Genomic DNA, 16848 nt, shown 5'->3' with positions numbered 1-16848 from the left:
GCAAATTTAGGTACGTTAAGGCAGCCTCCTGAAGACATAGGTCAAACATCCTAGCTTAAGATTATAGTGGAAGAAAAGAAGAAAAGGAAACATGATTTGTGTGCATCACCAACCAGGTTTCATGGGCATTGCACAGAAAGGGCTAGGAGTGAACATCATGGTATAACTTTTTTGTCTATAATTCATTCCCAAACATTAGGGTTTCTCTCTCCCTGCTGTCTCTAGCGGCTAGGGAACTCATCCCTTCAAGCTTCGCCCACGAGCCCATGGATCCACCTCCCCTCTGCCTGCCGCTTAGGCGGCCGATGGCGGGGAGGAGGACCTTGGTGCCTCGGCTCTGACTAGTAGTTTAGGTTAGGTTTTTGTTCTCACGAGGGCAGTGCTCTGGCGGATGGCGGCGCTTCATCTTCAAGTTGGTGTTACGGGCTTCAGTCCTCCTCGTATTGGTCCTTTATGATGGAGTCGGCGGAGTTTCGATGTAGATACCTACCGTCTTCTTGAGGCAGTGAGGTTAGGGTTTCTCGTCGTGTGTACGCTCACGCGAGATTTGGCGTTAGCCACTTCAGATCAATTCAAAGGTTCAATGACGACGACTGCGGCTCTGGGGAGCTAGTCCTTAGGGCCACGTGCACGTAGACTTCCCGGTTGTCATCGACACGGTCAAGCCGGCTCCGGTAGGAGAGCGGCGACTGCAGCTCATTTTGGCAGCGGCAGTGGTTGTTCGGTGGTGCAGGATCCTTGATGTAATATTTATTATGATAATTCTTATGAACCTTTTTAATAGATCTAGGGTCCTTTTTCGCAAAAGGAACTTTTTTGCCTATAAAATAATTAAAAGATATACTCTGTTGTGGAAATATGCTCATGCCAAATGTGTTTTATATGATTTTTCATCTGGACATACCTGAATACATTTTATACATATTACGGCTCAAACATAGAGAAGTTTGAGTATGCTTTTTCAATCAATGCTGGTAATGTGTGTATACAAAGTTATTTTCGTTTCCTCGCAAATTTAGGTACTCTACGACATTCTCCCGAGGACATAGGTCAAACATGCTAGCTTAAGACTACAGTGGAAGAAAGGAAAAGGAAACATGATTTACGTAGCAGAAGTAGGCTTCATGGGCATTGCACAAAAAAGGGCTAGGAGTGCTTTGATCATGGACCCTTTTCTAGGATGGATAAAAGCTAGACACGAACATCACATAATTTAACCCACTTTTCTTGCCTTTTTTTCCTGCCTCCTGCTTTGATGATGTCTATGTGTAAATCAAGACCTTTGAGTAGAGTCGGCAAAAGCAAAGGAGGGCGGCTCAATCTTCCTCTACCTAGCTAGCTAGGAGGACCATGCTCATTTCCACTTCGTTTGCTACTTTGCAAGAAAGCCTTACCAGGTAAGCATTCTCGGCCGTCCCTTCCTCACACACTTGGCTTTGTACCATGCACCAAAAGGGGCAAATGGATGTGCACGAGTGCTACTATACCTGGGACCTTTCCTTTCCTAGGGCTGATCATGGGTTTGCTTAGATATGCATGCCTTGGATTGTGCGTGTGTGTGTTCCTTTTGTACGACAAACTAATTAAGTGCGTCGCCGTTCCTTTTCTTCTGCTGCTGCTGCTTTTGCTCTCCTTTACATGTCAAAAACAAATTCATCACAAATGCTACACTGGCATATGGGCCACTTATGTATGAGAGGGCATATGCATATTGTTAAGCGTTTCTCAGATTAATCAAGTACTCCCTCCGGTCCTTTTTAGTTCGCATATAAGATTTGTCTGAAGTCAAACCTCGTAAACTTTGACCAAGTTTATAAAAAAATACAAACATTTAGAATGTGAAATCAACAACATTAGATGCGTCATGACTTTACTTTTCATATTGTATAAATTTAGCATTATAGATGTCAATATTTTTTTCATATAAATATGGTCAAACTTTACGAAGTTTGACTTCAGACAATCCTTATATGCAGAGTAAAAAGGACCGAAGGGAGTATATGTACAGGCTGTCCTTCCTTTCTTCATCCATGTATAAACTAAGTTTGTCATTACCAATGTGTGCATAATTTAACATAACATATAGGGTTTCGTACTCTGCCAGTGAGATCTCCCTCCAGATGGTTTTTGTCCTAGGAATCAAATCCCAAGGAAGATTGGCATCCCCCTTCTTGTTGGTATTAGGGTTTATCTTTCTTCCTTGGAGTCCATGTGTTGTTGTTGAAATTGATGTGTTCACGGTTCATTTCATGTTACGAATTTCTATGCAAGTCATGTCACAGGAACTGTAGCTATTCGATTGATTTACAACATTAGCATATGATGCATTAGGATGAGATTATTCGCATGGAAATGGGCATATAATCCATTCCTGATGTAAGAAATAAGATCCTTACATATGCTATGTCACATGAAGATAGACTGATGGACTGGTGAAGCGGACTATCAAGAATAAATTCCTTTCATTGTTAAATGCAAGATAAAAACTTTACAGAAGATGCAGTTGGCGTCCTTATTGACAATGTATGATGCGGATGTCTTCTTGTTGTTGCGGAGGCTGCGTGTGTGCTCATGATGATTTGTATCCTCTTGATGCTACATTTTGAGGTAATAAAGTGCACCCTTTATCAGAAAAAATTGGTGTTGTTGCAACTAATGTGACCACACTTCATCATTTCACATTATGAATTCTTATACACATTATGTCGTGATACCGGTAGCTATTTGATTGATTTAGAGCACTTGCATATGATGCATTAGAATGGGGTTGTTCTCATGGAAATGGCCATATAATCCATTCCTGATGTAATAAACAAATAAAATCCTTAGATGTACTATATCACATGAAAATAGACTGGTAGGCTGGTAAAGCGTACTACCATGAATGAATCCCTTTCATTGTAAAAAAATGTAAGACATAAACTTTACAGAAGATGCAATTGGCATCGATCCTTGCTGACAATAAATTACTAATACATACATATCTCACACATAGCACTACCAGTTCTAGAACAAACCTTCGCATTTCTTACTATAAAACATAAAGAGTATTCCTCTTTTTCTCTAAAGTTGTGACTTGTGACATCTTTTACCCTATTACAAATAATTGCCATATCTTCTTAGTTGAAACCTATGATAAATTTTACTCTATTTTATTATTTATCCAAACTAACAAGCTAGACCGACTTTGTCAAAATGATGTAGTTGTTGGCAATCAAATAACTCATATACACATTTATCGGGAGCGTAAAAACTTATGCCAATTCCCTCACATCCAACTAATTAATCTGATCACAGTTCATTTCACATTATGAATTCCTATGTACGTTATGTCGCGGTAATGGTAGCTAGTCGATTGATTCAAAGCATTAGCATATGATGCAATTAGGATTGAAGTTATTTGCGTGGAAATGGGCATATGATCCATTCCTGATGTAAGAAAGAAAATTCTTAGATGTGCTATGTCACATCAAGACGGACTGATAAACTGGTGAAGCAGACTAACAGGAATAAATTCCTTTCGTTGTAAAATGCAAGATAAAAACTTTACACAAAATGTAGTTGGCATCCTTATTGACCATGTATGTTGCAAAGTCCATGTGTTCATGTTGCTACGGAGGTCGGGTGTGTGTGTGCTCATGATGATTTGTATCCTCTTGATCCTACATTTTGAGGTAATAAAGTAAGCCCTTTATTGGAGAAAAATGTATTGTTGTTGCAAGTAATGTGATCACATGTCATTATTTCACATTTTGAATTCTTATAAACATTATGTCATGGTACTGGCAGCTATTTGATTGATTTAGAGGAAGCATGTGATGCATTATGATGAGGTTATTCTCACAGAAATGGGCATATAATCCATTCCTGATGTAATAAACAAATAATTCTTAGATGTATTGTATCACATGAAATTGGACTGATAGACTGGTAAAGCGTACTAACATGAACAAATCCCTTTCGTTGTAAAAATGGAAGAAAAAAGCTTTAACAAGATGCAATTGGAATTGATCCTTAATTAGAATAAATTACTAACACATACATGTCTCAAACATAGCACTACCAGTTCTAGAAAAGAAACCTTCACATTTGTTACTATAAAATGTAAAGAATATATTCCTCTTTTCGCCTAAAGTCGTGACTACTGACATCTTTTGCCCTATTAAAAAATAATTGTCATATCTTCTTAGTTGCAATCTGTGATAAATTTAACTCTATTTTATTATTTAGTATCTATGCCTTCTTAGTAAAATTTAGTATGGCCTAAATTAGAGCGTTTATAAATGTTTGTCTTGATGGTCTTCTCTTGTAGTCGTACCAGTACTACTTGTAGAACAACTATAATGTAATTTGAACACGTTCCTCTTGTTACAACTTTTATTATGCAACCATTTTCATGCCAATAAAACTAAATAAACAAAGAGAGGATGGACAAGTGATGTTACTTAATTATAACTTGCTTATTTACCACCGAAAAACTACCAATCAGAAGCACGCCACCTTATCAATCACACTTACGTACCCTTTTAATTCTAGAAATGAAACATCATTATTATGCCACCATTAACCCTTAATAAAAAAATCAATAAAGATACGCAGCAGGTTTCCTAGAAAAAAGAAATAATAAAATAACAGGGTGACGCCGGTTGCCTGATCATCCATAGAGGCCATGCACCAAGTAGGGGGTCAGCTTCTAGAAGAAACAACCCTGGCATCTTGAAAGGACATGGACTAGCTGCAGCCAAGTCACCTGCCTGTCTGGAATACATACTCCCCGAGTAAGCATCTACCTGCGATGATCCTTTAAAGATGGCATCTGCAGGTTAGTATATTGCTTTAAAAATTATGTGATCTTCTAGAGGGGAGTTCACTTAATTAATTATTCCCAATCCTGTGGCCGAGCATGAAAGCATGCACGATACCCCGTTGACACTTCCCATTCTTCATGTGTCACGCATGACACAATTGGTCACGTACGTAGCTTCTTCCTGTCCATATACATTGGTCCATACACGTGGACTAGGAGTTTAGTAACTAACTGATTTGATCTTCGGTGACATGTTGGCATGCTTCTTTGAGTATTGATTTAGTTTAAACTTAATTGTTGGGTTGTGTGATGACACTTGTACTAGTGCAAATAGGTGTTATTAAGCCCCCAACCGCACACGGTAGCAACAAACTATGTGTGATGAACATCGCCAATGGTACATCTTCCCTGCGGCGTTGGGGTCCGAGTCGGATGTAAACAGTGGCATGCATGGTCCTAGCCCGTCTGGTATTATGGTGCGACTTGCCCGCCGTGCTAGGCAGAGGGTGCGGGAAGCAGCTGCAATCTTTGCGGCCAAGACCGCGGAGGTGGGGTCACACGCCGCCGCAGAGCCGTTATGGATGACCGGCATTCCCCGGCACCACAACCAAGTCGTGGAGGTGTCGGGCTCCGGCAATGAGGGGTATATCCTATTGTGGACCTCACCTCGACCGGCGACGTCGATGTCATGAGCTTCGACGAGAAAGAGCAAGGCACGGGAGATGGTGGCGCCTCGTGTCCCATGTCCTACTCCACCCTGTAAATCAATTTCACGGTACGAGATTATAAGGGATCTGCTAAAGTTGCTCTAACATAGTATTGTCTCTTTAGTCCACCACGTGGCTATTGTCTAGCTAATTTCCACTCCAGAGCACTTGTGCCTTATTATTATTAGCTTCGACAATTAGTTTGGACAATTTAGTCAAGACCGGCCATTACATGGCAGGCAAACCTCAAGAGATCACGGACGTATTGGCCGGGAGGTGGTGTTCTTGTTAGACACTGACGTGAAGTCGACCACGTACGCTTCGCATCGGAGAAAAGCTAGCTAGCTACGATGAGATGTGTATACACAGACAACACTCTTTTGGGGTGTCCACCACTGGCTCCAAGGTAAAAGATACGGATGGGCAAGGGGAGACTGCTCAACACGACCGCAAAGCAGTGGCGCTAACCAGACAGGCAGGCAGCTTATCATTGCCACTTGCAATCAGTAGCAAAAAACTGCTGATCGGTGCTGGCGGCGGGGAGCACGGAAGATTTCGGGGCTTCTCTTCCACCTACAGCTTGCAGGAGCCGGCTGCGGAGGACGTGTTACACTCTTCCATTTACAAGATGAAGATACGTAACAGGAATCAACAGGACCTACTACTGCACTGCTGTCACCAGTATATACAATCTCACAGCCACTCAACAACTAGCGTTTTCTAGCAACATCTGCCCTTACACTTTCAACCCCAAAAAATATATATGTACTACTACTCCGTCCCATAATGTACGACGTTTTCTGACACTAATGTCTTACATTATGGGATGGAGGGAGTACTTGCTTGGGCTTGAATACATTGCGAATTGAATGGGCCGTTTAACCCTACTACACAGACTACCAAAGGAAGCTCCCCGTATCAGTTTGATAGGCATGCCCTAGTTGTACACTCGGCTCAGATGTCTCTTCAACCTACGGTGAGCCTGACATGGCCCACCGTGACGGGGGGCTCGCCGAAGGTCTGATCCTCGCGGGCATGCTGAGGCCAGCATCGCCACCGTCCGCGGCCATCCCGTGGTAGGAGCGGTGCGGGGTTATAGACATCTTGTTCATCGAGTACTCCAGCTCGTCGTCGTCGCTGTTGATATCTATTTCGACATGATCGTCCAAGCTGCCCACGTTCATTTCAGGGGCATCAAGGTCCAGCAGCTCATCGTCGTCATCGTCCTTGTCGTTGTTGTATGTCGTCTTGACCATGGACCAGAACTCGAAATTTGGACGGATGTATCTGCAGGTACAAGCAGAGCAAAAATTAATATAACGAGGATGACTAGAAACTCTTCTCAAGATACAGATAACAGAAACTGAAATCCACTTTCAAAAAAAAAAACTGAAATCCCAAACAGCTTTTGTCAAAGTAATAGTTCTGAAACCTAAGAAAAGTCCAACAGCAGCAGCAACAAGGCTTGCTAGACACTGTATAATCCACATGGCACAAACAATGCAAAGAGCAGTGGTTCAATGCCGCTGTAATACGTTTCAAAAGTACTCCTGTCTGATTCTTTTGGCAAACCTGTCTGATTCTTTTAGCAGGTAAGGATCAAATGGGAAGAAGGTGTCAAGTCTGTTGATTCCTCCAAAAGCCCTGGACAAATCAGATTCGATTGCATCTTCAGCTGCTGAATACATGGATGCAGCGAATAATCCGGCATCCTTGGCCTGTCTCAGGAACTCGTTTACTATTGAAGGCAAGCACACCTAGTAATAACAAAAGAAAACGTGAACCGCCAACATAGCATGGTATTTCCCAGTTAATGACACCAAACATCAAAATGCGCCACTCATGGAGATATGTGAAGGGAGCATATTATCAAAGGTGACACAGAATGCATGTCATACAGACCTTTAGAGGTTCCAGTCGGTGGTTCAAGATAAATCCAAAAGACAATTGAAAAAGCTGTGCTTTAAGATTCGGATAATCCATAATAGATCTCAAGCGAAAGCAAAGGACATACATCACAGCCTGCAGATTTACAAATATGAAAATAAGTGCTTAGAGAGTATGATGCCAAAAATGAAACCAACACTAAATGTACATACCCCCACGATTTAACAAATGAATTTGGTCCAGTGCCCAGACATACATACCCACCCACCGACTCCCCCACCACCACCCGAAAACCTCGATGTTGTAAAAAGAATATGGTGGAATAACTAACCTGACAGGTCGCGTAAAATATTTGATGATTCGGATTGGCTGTGGTCCCTCTGTTCTGAAGGACACAATATTCATCGCACCAATCCACTAATCTGGGTAAAGCGAATAACAATGATTTTAGATCTGAGAAGAACATCAGGCAAATTACAGAGAGATAAATTCCTTTACACACTTTTTGAGTATGCCAAGAACCGTATCAGCGGAAATAAACCTTGCCCGAGACAAATAGCTTCCAACATACGAAACTGCAGACATTCTGTATTTCAAAACATGAGTGGTAATTAGCATTTCTTCAACCTGTACGAGCTTATGCTATAAATGGGGATCATAACAGAATATACTACTGACTGTAGCCAGAGAAAATATGACGGGTGTGTGCATGAATTGTCTGTGTAAACATTTCTTGCCACAATTGTGGCAACTTGATAGAGAGACATGTCTCGACGCAACTGTTGTCACAATGCAAACACCAGCCACAAGATTATCAAACTTGCCAAACATGACTAAAGCAAAGTATGGCAACAAAGCAAAGAATCGATGAATCATCGCAACATATAAAGTAAGCTGTGATCATACAATGTATTCCTCACATGCTAAGACATACCTTGAAATTGGATCCTCTTCCTTGTTCAAAAAAATGTCGGTAAGAAAAAAAGCAAATCCAAGACCGCAGATTTTGGGATCCAGTGAGCAGGCATAGAACATGATAAACTGCAAAGTTACAACAATAGGATAAAATATAAGAAGGTGAAGTGAAAAGCAAAGTGAGATACAAGCCAATCCTGACCTGGCAAAATTTTGATCTGTGCACCCTCAGCACAGATGCTCGAAATATAGTCTTCAGAATGTCAAATTCCTGGCCAGTTCGAACCAGAACGTGAGAAATGACAGATTAAAAAATATATATCAATCAGCTTCAACAGTTATATTTCCTTGTTTGCACTACTCCATGAAGTTCACAAAAAGGATGGCATTTTTTACATTGACACGTTCTTCAAGATTTTAACTTTGACAACTAATTTGTACTCCCTCTGTAAACTAATGTAAGAGTGTTTAGATCACTATATTAGTAATCTAAACACTCTTATATTAGTTTACGGAGGGAGTAATAGGGTTTATGCATAAAACCCAAGATAACTATAACATTCTAGAGCTACTTTTCGAGACAAATATACATATGGTTTTCAAGTAATCACTCTAAATATTGGCAGTCACAAAGCGAAAATACCAAGGTGAACATGGTCATGTCCCAAAGCGAAACTACCAAGGTGAACATGGTTCAAAGCTTTAAAAGTTTGACTGAAGATATGTTCAAAACAAAACTTACTCGCGAACTGGATGGAGTAGGAGAATTAAGTTACGGGTACTAAAATATGATTAACAGTCTTTTTCTTTCCAAAGAGCAGTGTATAGTGCATAGTACATACTCACCTTATCTAGGTACCCACGCTCCGCACATGACTTAAGGTGCTCGCATACAACAACCATTAAACTGTCAAGCTTTTCGGCACATGCATTTCCTCCAAAAAGGACCTAGCCGACAAAATGAGTACTGAGTCAGCAACTTCACTATTAATGCTACACAATTAGATAGGCATAAGTTTTAAGTACAATGCATGAACCTTTGTTCCCGCTTGTCCAAGGCCATCCTCATCCTCATCCAAATCTTCAAGCTCCATTTCAAATATACCTTTGTTATGCTCCCCTTGAATAATATCTTCCCAGGTTATATTAACCTGCAAAGTTCACCAATCAACAAATGTCAAGAATTAGTTGCAGGATAGAAAAAACAGTGGCGACACAAAGAATGAGCATACATCCAACTCCGTAAGTAGATCCACAACTTTCGCCAGCAATGTAGCCCCAATAAGGTCCCCCATTCTGTCAGTATCTAGCCCCAACATGCATTCGACAAACGAGACCATCTTCTGCAAAGACATAAGAAACAGTGCTCTATGAAATAATGAACAACGTTGGTGGTTGACTTTTCCATGTATAAGTGACACAATTAGGAATCATATATTGTCAACACAAAGCTGATGTAAGGTAGCACGATGCAAACTACCACTTGATATAGAAGAGGCTTATAAGACAGAAAAGACCTTCACATAAACATACAGAAGCTAAACGATAACAAGTCGGCGTTGGCATTAAAAAGATCTGCAATTATCGAAAATGTAGGCGTGTAGGATCTGCAGATTTAACGCTAATTGGCAGGTGAACTGGAGCGACCAAGATCCTTTTTCAGCATTTATGTATTGTTGGCCTAGGAGTTCACACAAATAAGGAAATGCAAGACATAAAATAAAACACAATTACTATGCAAACAGATGATACAATAGTGTCCACACGTACAGCTTTGTTATCAAATAACTTCGGCATACTCCGATCTATTATATCCCTTAATATCCTTGGTGCTAAGGGTACAGTATCGGAGATTGTTTTCAAACTCTCACACAGATGAAAAAAAATATCCTTCTTCCTTGAAACCGCCCATCTAGGCAGCTCATTGCGTTGAACAAGAGGCGGAGTAAAGTTGTTCACAAGCATCTGCAAACATTCTCTGAGATACTGATCTGCCACTGCAGCCTGGATGGACAAATAATCAATTAGTCAGACAGCCATAAGCAGATTATGCAGGAAATAATGTAAGTGCAATTAGAAGAATACCAATCTGGTTATTAGGTCTAAGAAAGCATCCAATGTATCTCTTTGCAAGTACCAGATGCGGACGGTAAACATCTGAAATGCATGTTTTTAGTGAGATCCAAGTAACTCGACAAACGAAACGGAGATGCAAGAGCAGTACTCAATATGACATTACATTGTTCAAAAGCAAATGATGGTACGTGATGTCTATTTTGGATACTGCTTCTGACAATGCCTTCAAAGTCGTCTGGAAAAATAGGCAATATGTGCATTTTATTAGAAGCGATGTTAAATACAAAAATGGTAGATGGATGAAAACAGGATCAATATCTTACCACATACAAAGCCTCTTCATCAGGAGTCTTTTTCTTGCTAGTGTCTAGAGTGCTTACCATCTTATTATATTGATCCATGTCATATGGGTCAACTAGAAACGGATCCTAAATCAAAGACAAGGGTGTCAATGGTTCGAAAGGCATTCTTGAAATATATATTGTTGATTAATGCCACCCAAGAAAAACCATGCCCGCCATGGACTCCTCTTGGTATGGGATCAAGCTGAAGAGTGAATTACTCGATAAGCTTAGTCAAAACAGGAACGGATTTTCACACAACATAAATTGCCCACGGACAACAGTACTTTAGGTTGTATCTCTAGCTAGTATGGTATGACAGTCACTCTTGGTAGAATGCATATATACAGCAATAAGATCTGCTTGAAGAGATGCTCGATAAGCAGTCAGAACAGGAAAGAACTTCAAATGATGTCCATAAACAACATGCGTATTATTCTATCTAGCGAGTCGGTTATGGACTTATGGCAGTCCTCCATAAAATGCATATCTATAGAAATAACAAGTACTCTCTAAAAACCTAGAAAAGGTAATGTCTGACGCCGAATGAATCTATCTGTTCGCCAGCAGAAAAATGGAACGTCTGGAAGCTCCGAAGTGATTTTCAGGTATGAATAGAAGAAATAACACGCACCTTGCTGCCTAACCCACAATGGCATTACAAAATTGCATCCATAGGAAAATAATCACCTTCCAATTTCCCTAACACTCACACTGCACATCCATCTGGCAGTCTCCCTCACCGTCAATAACAGCCTTGAATTTCGAACTTGAACCCGTTACTAGATGTGTCAATATTATTCTAAAGAGATGCATTATTTATAAATGATGATAAGCGAATGCATTTGCTATATTGATTTCAATATTACACAACGGATGCCCTGAATGTTGGGTAGATACAAGCACCTGGTTCCCCAAATTGACTTCAATACACGCAACAGAAGTGAGCACGGTACATCATGGGGTCCAGAACTCCATAAGGCCCTAGAATCCCACATCTTCTCCCCATAGGAAGGATACCTTTATGATCATTATATGCCCTGCCTTTGCCCGAGCAGTCCCAGGGAAGAAGATGCGAGCTGTATATCAAATTACAATGTTTACTTGTTTCTGACTTCCACAGAGTAACAACAGCAATTTGAACTAAATTTTAAAAGGCCAGTCACCATCAAATTGAACATTAAGCATTCCAACGACCTAAACATTGCTCATATTCAAAGTGTTCTCACATTTGGTTATTATGTTAAAGTTAATATTACTATTAGCTAAGTGTCACCTCTTCGAATTTTTTAAATCATGTCTTCTATCTGTTTCAAGGCATTCTTTAATGGGAGTGGCTAACTCTCATCTACTCCCTCCGTTCCAAAATACAAAGTTGGGTCATCTATTTTGGAACGGAGGAGTAGATGAGAATTAATTAAGTCACATCTAACTCTTAGTCTCTTACGCCATTTGATTTTACGCGAAGTTTTGTGCGCATTTTTTATTTTCTTTTTTTATTTGATTAATCTGATAGTGTAAGGTTTAGATGATACTTTGTTATTCCTCGTCTAGATGAGAATTAACAAATCCATTCTTTAATATAGTACCATATCTGAAGTGCTGAACCATTTGTTGCCTGAGAGGTTTTCCAATAGGATTACTGATTTAAGGGGTTTTTCAATGTGCATAATCTTGATTGATTTATGATATGAAGTGCCGTAGTAAGCTATTCCGGCTCCGCGATTGCGACCCACCCTCAAATGGGGGATCTGCACTAGGAATTTGGAGTCCAAAGCAACAGCTCTAAAAGCTGCACCAACACCAATTTTACCAGCAGCCATCCACAGCTCCAACTCGAGTTCTCTAAAATCAAAGCCAGCGAACAAAGAATAAAAGTACCAGTGGAAGCTTGAGAGTCTATTTCTACCAGCGAATGCAATCCCGGCTGTAAAACGCTAGCGTTTGAGGCCGACGAGCCAGCAACAAAAGGAGCGTTTCCCCTACTCCTCGGCCTCCCCGGTCTCACAACACTCATACCAAAAATGCAGAGCTACATGAGTGCAGGGTACATACCATCCGCACGGACTGGAGCACGTGCTCGACGAACCGGAACGCCACGGAGTCGCGGATGGGCTTCACCGCCGCCTCCGCCATGTCGTCGCGCCGCAGCTCCGCCCCCATGGCCTTCGCCACTGGCGCCTCCCTGGGAGGGATATCACGCTTGGGGTCCCTAGTGGAAGATACAAACTCCAGGGCCCAGTAAGCGCGAGGCGAGCGGGCGAGCGGTGCGGCAAGCTCGGCGAGCGAAAGGGGCGCGGAGTCCTCACCGGTTCGCCGACAGACAGGGGTGCAGGGCGGCGGCGAGGCGATAGAGGTCGAACTGCTACCCGGGTCTGATTTCCTACTTCCCTGGGCCGGGTCGCAGACAATAATTTTCAGCCCACGGCACATATAATTCGAAAAACAAAACACGCCAGGTATAAAAGGCCCGGTCGGGTCAAGCTGGGTTCAGGTACCCACACAACTATGTCTCAAAATACCGTCAAAAAAAGAACTATGTCTCAAAAAAAATAAAGGTACCCAGTACCCACACAACTTTCATGGAAAGTTAAAATGCCCCCTCGGGTCAAAGTGTTCATGTGGCTCGCTTCGAGAGGGGGCATTCTAACTAAAAATAACTTGATTAGAAGGGGGTGGTCTGGAGATAGTAAATGTTCATTTCGTGGGAGGGAAGAAGATATTAATCATATGTTCTTTCATTGTTCGATTGCAAGATTGTTGTGGATGGCCATGAAATGCTTGTTTGGTATGCATGACATCCATGATAACATCCAACACTTGTTTGGGATCTGGATCAGAAAGTTTAATAAAAGTGACAGAAATCTTATGACAGTTGGGTTTTCTGCTATCTTCTGGACATTATGGAAACTTAGAAACAAAGTTGTGTTTGATAATAGCAGGGTTACCGATCCCTGCGTTCCAGTTAGCATGATCATTAAATGGTTGCATGATTGTAATGTGTTGCAGAAAAACTAAGAAAAAATAAAATGAATGAAAGTGGGCGTAAGGCAGGTTGAACAGGTTGCGAAGGAGGTCTTCATAGCGGCGCACGGTTGGAGAGCAGGGGCGTCGAGGATTCCAGGGTGAAGCTGTTCCACGGCTCCTTCGTGTTGGGAGATGAAGATTCTTCTTTTTGTCTCTTCTGCTTTGTTATCTTAGTCTGGATTCTGTAATGAACTAAGTACTTGTGGCGCTTTTGAATGTTGTTGTATGGAGCACCATTATCGTCTTCGGGTTAACATTCTAGTGCTTGTGCTAGGGTGAGGCGTGTCGTATTGGGCTGCTGGGAGTAGGGGGGAGGCTCCTTCTCTCGCGGAAGCTCACGCCTCTTGCGTAGCTTCTTTTAGTTCTAGTTTGCTGCAACCAAAGACATTGTGGTTTCTTCTAATGAAAATTGGAGAGGGAGCTCTTTTTTTCAAAAAAAATAACCCGGTCGTTCCCTGGCCGAATCAAGGTTGAAGCCCAGGTCAGAGGTCTACATTCTATTCTCTCAAAAAAAAATGGGGGTAAGTACCCCTAAATAAAAAGGGTAAACGGTCTACAATAAAACGGCAGATCCTATTCACAAACAGTCTTCAAATTTGTGGACATGTTTTAATAATGAAAATATTTTTTGAAATTTACAAACATTTTTTTAATCGATGCATATTTTCTGAAGTTTTGAAGAAAAAGGTAAGATTGCTCAACATTTTAAAATTTTGCCAGCATTTTTGTGAATTCATGAATACTTTTTCATATTCATGAACATTTTAAAATTCGCAAGAATTTTTTAAGTGCTGATTTTTTGAGATTCAGGAACCATTTTTAAATATATGCAAGCATTGTTAGTTTAGATTGACCAATAGCCGATCAGTAAAGGTGTGCCAAAATATCATGGCGGAGCCGACAAGTGACTCTGACTAAATCACCGGGGAGTGATGAATCGACGGGGAGGAGTGGACGAGGCAGGGGTGTTGGGGAACGTAGCATGCAATTTCAAAAAATTCCTACGCTCACGCAAGATCTATCTAGGAGATGCATAGCAACGAGAAGGGGAGAGTGTGTCTACGTACCCTCGTAGACCGAAAGCAGAAGCGTTTGACAACGCGGTTTATATAGTCGAACTTCTTCTCGTTCCGACCGATCAAGTACCGAACGTACGGCAGCTCCGAGTTCTGCACACGTTCAGCTCGATAACGTCTCTCGAACTCTTGATCCAGCAAAGTGCCGAGGAAGTAGATGAGTTCCTTCAGCACGACGGCGTGGTGACGGTGATGGTGAAGTGATCCGTGCAGGGCTTCGCCTAAGCACTGTGAGAATATAACTGAGGGTATAATCTGTGGAGGGGGCCGCACACGGCTAACAGATGTTGTTGTGTGTTCTAGGCGTCTCCCCCTCCCCCTCATATATATAGGTGGGAGGGAGAGGGGGTAGCCAAGGGGGCGCCCAAGTAGGAGGAATCCTACTTGGGGCCCTAATCCTATTCCCCCCCCCCTATGATAACCCACAAGTATAGGAGATCAATTGTAGCCTCTTTCGATAAGTAAGAGTGTCGAACCCAACGAGGAGCTAAAGGTAGAAGAAATATTCCCTTAAGTTATATTGACCACCGATACAACTCTACGCACGCTTGACGTTCACTTTACCTAGAACAAGTATGAAACTAGAAGTACTTTGTAGGTGTTGTGGGATAGATTTGCAAGAATATAAAGAGCACGTAAATAAAAACTAGGGGCTGTTTTAGGTAAAGAAGCAATAAAGTTAGTAAAGTGGGTGTGGAAAAGTGGTGGTAGGAGTTGCAAAATTGTCCCTAAGCAATTGACTACTTTACTAGACCGATAGCAAGTTTTATGTGGGAGAGGCCACTGCTAGCATGCCATCTCTGACTTGGAATTCTATGCACTTATGATTGGAACTATTAGCAAGCGTCAGCAACTACTGACGTTCATTAAGGTAAACCCCAACCATAACTTTAAGATATATTGGTCCCCCTTCAATCCCGTATGCATCAATTTCTATGCTAGGTTGAAGCTTCTGTCACTCTTGCCCTCCAATACATAGTCCTATCAACATACAACTAACCCTATGGCGTGATCCACGCGCGCGCTCATATGATGGGCACCAAAGGACAACAACATAACCACAAGCAAATTAAATCAATCATAGTAATTCACCAATCACCGATAGGACAACGAAAATCTACTCAGACATCATAGGATGGCAACACATCATTGGATAATAATATGAAGCATAAAGCACCATGTTCAAGTAGAGGGTACAACGGGTTGCGGGAGAGTGGACCGATGTTGATAGAGGGGGGAAGGTGATGGAGATGTTGGTGAAGATGACAGAGGTGTTGGTGAAGATCGCGGTGATGATGATGGCCCCAGCGGCGTTCCAGCGCCACCGGAAGAGAGGGGGAGAGGGGGCCCCTTCTTCTTCTTCCTTGACCTCTTCCCTAGATGGGAGAAGGGTTTCCCCTCTGGTCCTTGGTCTCCATGGCATGGAGAGCCCCTCCGAGATTGGATCTGTCTCTCTGTCTCCCTCTGTTTTTGCGTTCTGGAATTCTGCCCTTTCACCGTTTTTTATATATCCGGAGATCCGTAACTCCGATTGGATTGAAACCTTCGCCCAGACTTTTCTCCGAAAATTAGCTTTCTTGCGGCCAAAGAAGAGCATCAACTGCCTTAAGGGGGCCCACGAGGGTTAGGGGTGCGCCCCCCTGCCTCGTGGCCCCTCGGGCACCATCTCGCATTGATTCTTCTTCCCATATTTCACAAATATTCCAAAAATATTCTCCATCCGTTTTTATCCCATTTGGACTGTGTTTGATATGGATTTTCTGCGAAACAAAAAACATGCAACAAACAGGAACTGGCACTGGGCACTGGATCAATATGTTAGTCCAAAAAATAGTATAAAAAGTTGCCAAAAGTATATGAAAGTTGTAGAATATTGGCATGGAACAATCAAAAATTATAGATACGATGGAGACGTATCACCTACCATAATTCCCGGAGGGGGAGGAAGGAGGAGGGAGGAAGGAAGGTGGAGGCCGAATCCCTCCCCTTCCTTTCTCTCTTCCCCTCTTCCC

General features: G+C 41.9%; 1 protein-coding gene across 1 annotated transcript; it reads right to left on the bottom strand.

Annotated features, from left to right (window-relative positions):
- Nucleotides 1–6153: 6153 nt before the first annotated feature.
- LOC119316532 (RNA polymerase I-specific transcription initiation factor RRN3-like) lies at nt 6154–13125 on the bottom strand. The gene is made up of 16 exons (XM_037590852.1): nt 13043–13125; nt 12789–12945; nt 10716–10820; nt 10556–10627; nt 10402–10473; nt 10087–10320; nt 9549–9659; nt 9354–9467; nt 9163–9264; nt 8519–8587; nt 8336–8442; nt 7904–7987; nt 7733–7823; nt 7417–7536; nt 7087–7271; nt 6154–6801 (listed from the first exon to the last, which is right to left on the bottom strand). Exons 2-16 carry the CDS (start codon nt 12894–12896, stop codon nt 6486–6488), a joined length of 1890 nt encoding a protein of 629 aa, XP_037446749.1. The 5' UTR covers nt 12897–12945; nt 13043–13125; the 3' UTR covers nt 6154–6485.
- Between the last annotated feature and the right edge of the window lie 3723 nt (nt 13126–16848).

The sequence above is a fragment of the Triticum dicoccoides genome, chromosome 6A, assembly GCF_002162155.2.
Source record: "Triticum dicoccoides isolate Atlit2015 ecotype Zavitan chromosome 6A, WEW_v2.0, whole genome shotgun sequence".
Taxonomy (NCBI): Eukaryota; Viridiplantae; Streptophyta; class Magnoliopsida; order Poales; family Poaceae; genus Triticum; species Triticum dicoccoides.
The sequence above is the reverse complement of the archived record's forward strand: the minus strand, read 5'-3'. Positions and strand labels throughout refer to the sequence as shown.

Coding starts and splice junctions, on each gene's coding strand:
- LOC119316532 (XM_037590852.1), bottom strand. CDS start 12,896: ATGGGGGCGGAGCTGCGGCGCGACGACATGGCGGAGGCGGCGGTGAAG. Junction 9,660..10,086: donor AGTTATTTGATAACAAAGCT/GTACGTGTGGAC, acceptor ATGTCTTTGCAG/AAGATGGTCTCGTTTGTCGA. Junction 6,802..7,086: donor CTGCTAAAAGAATCAGACAG/GTTTGCCAAAAG, acceptor TTGTACCTGCAG/ATACATCCGTCCAAATTTCG.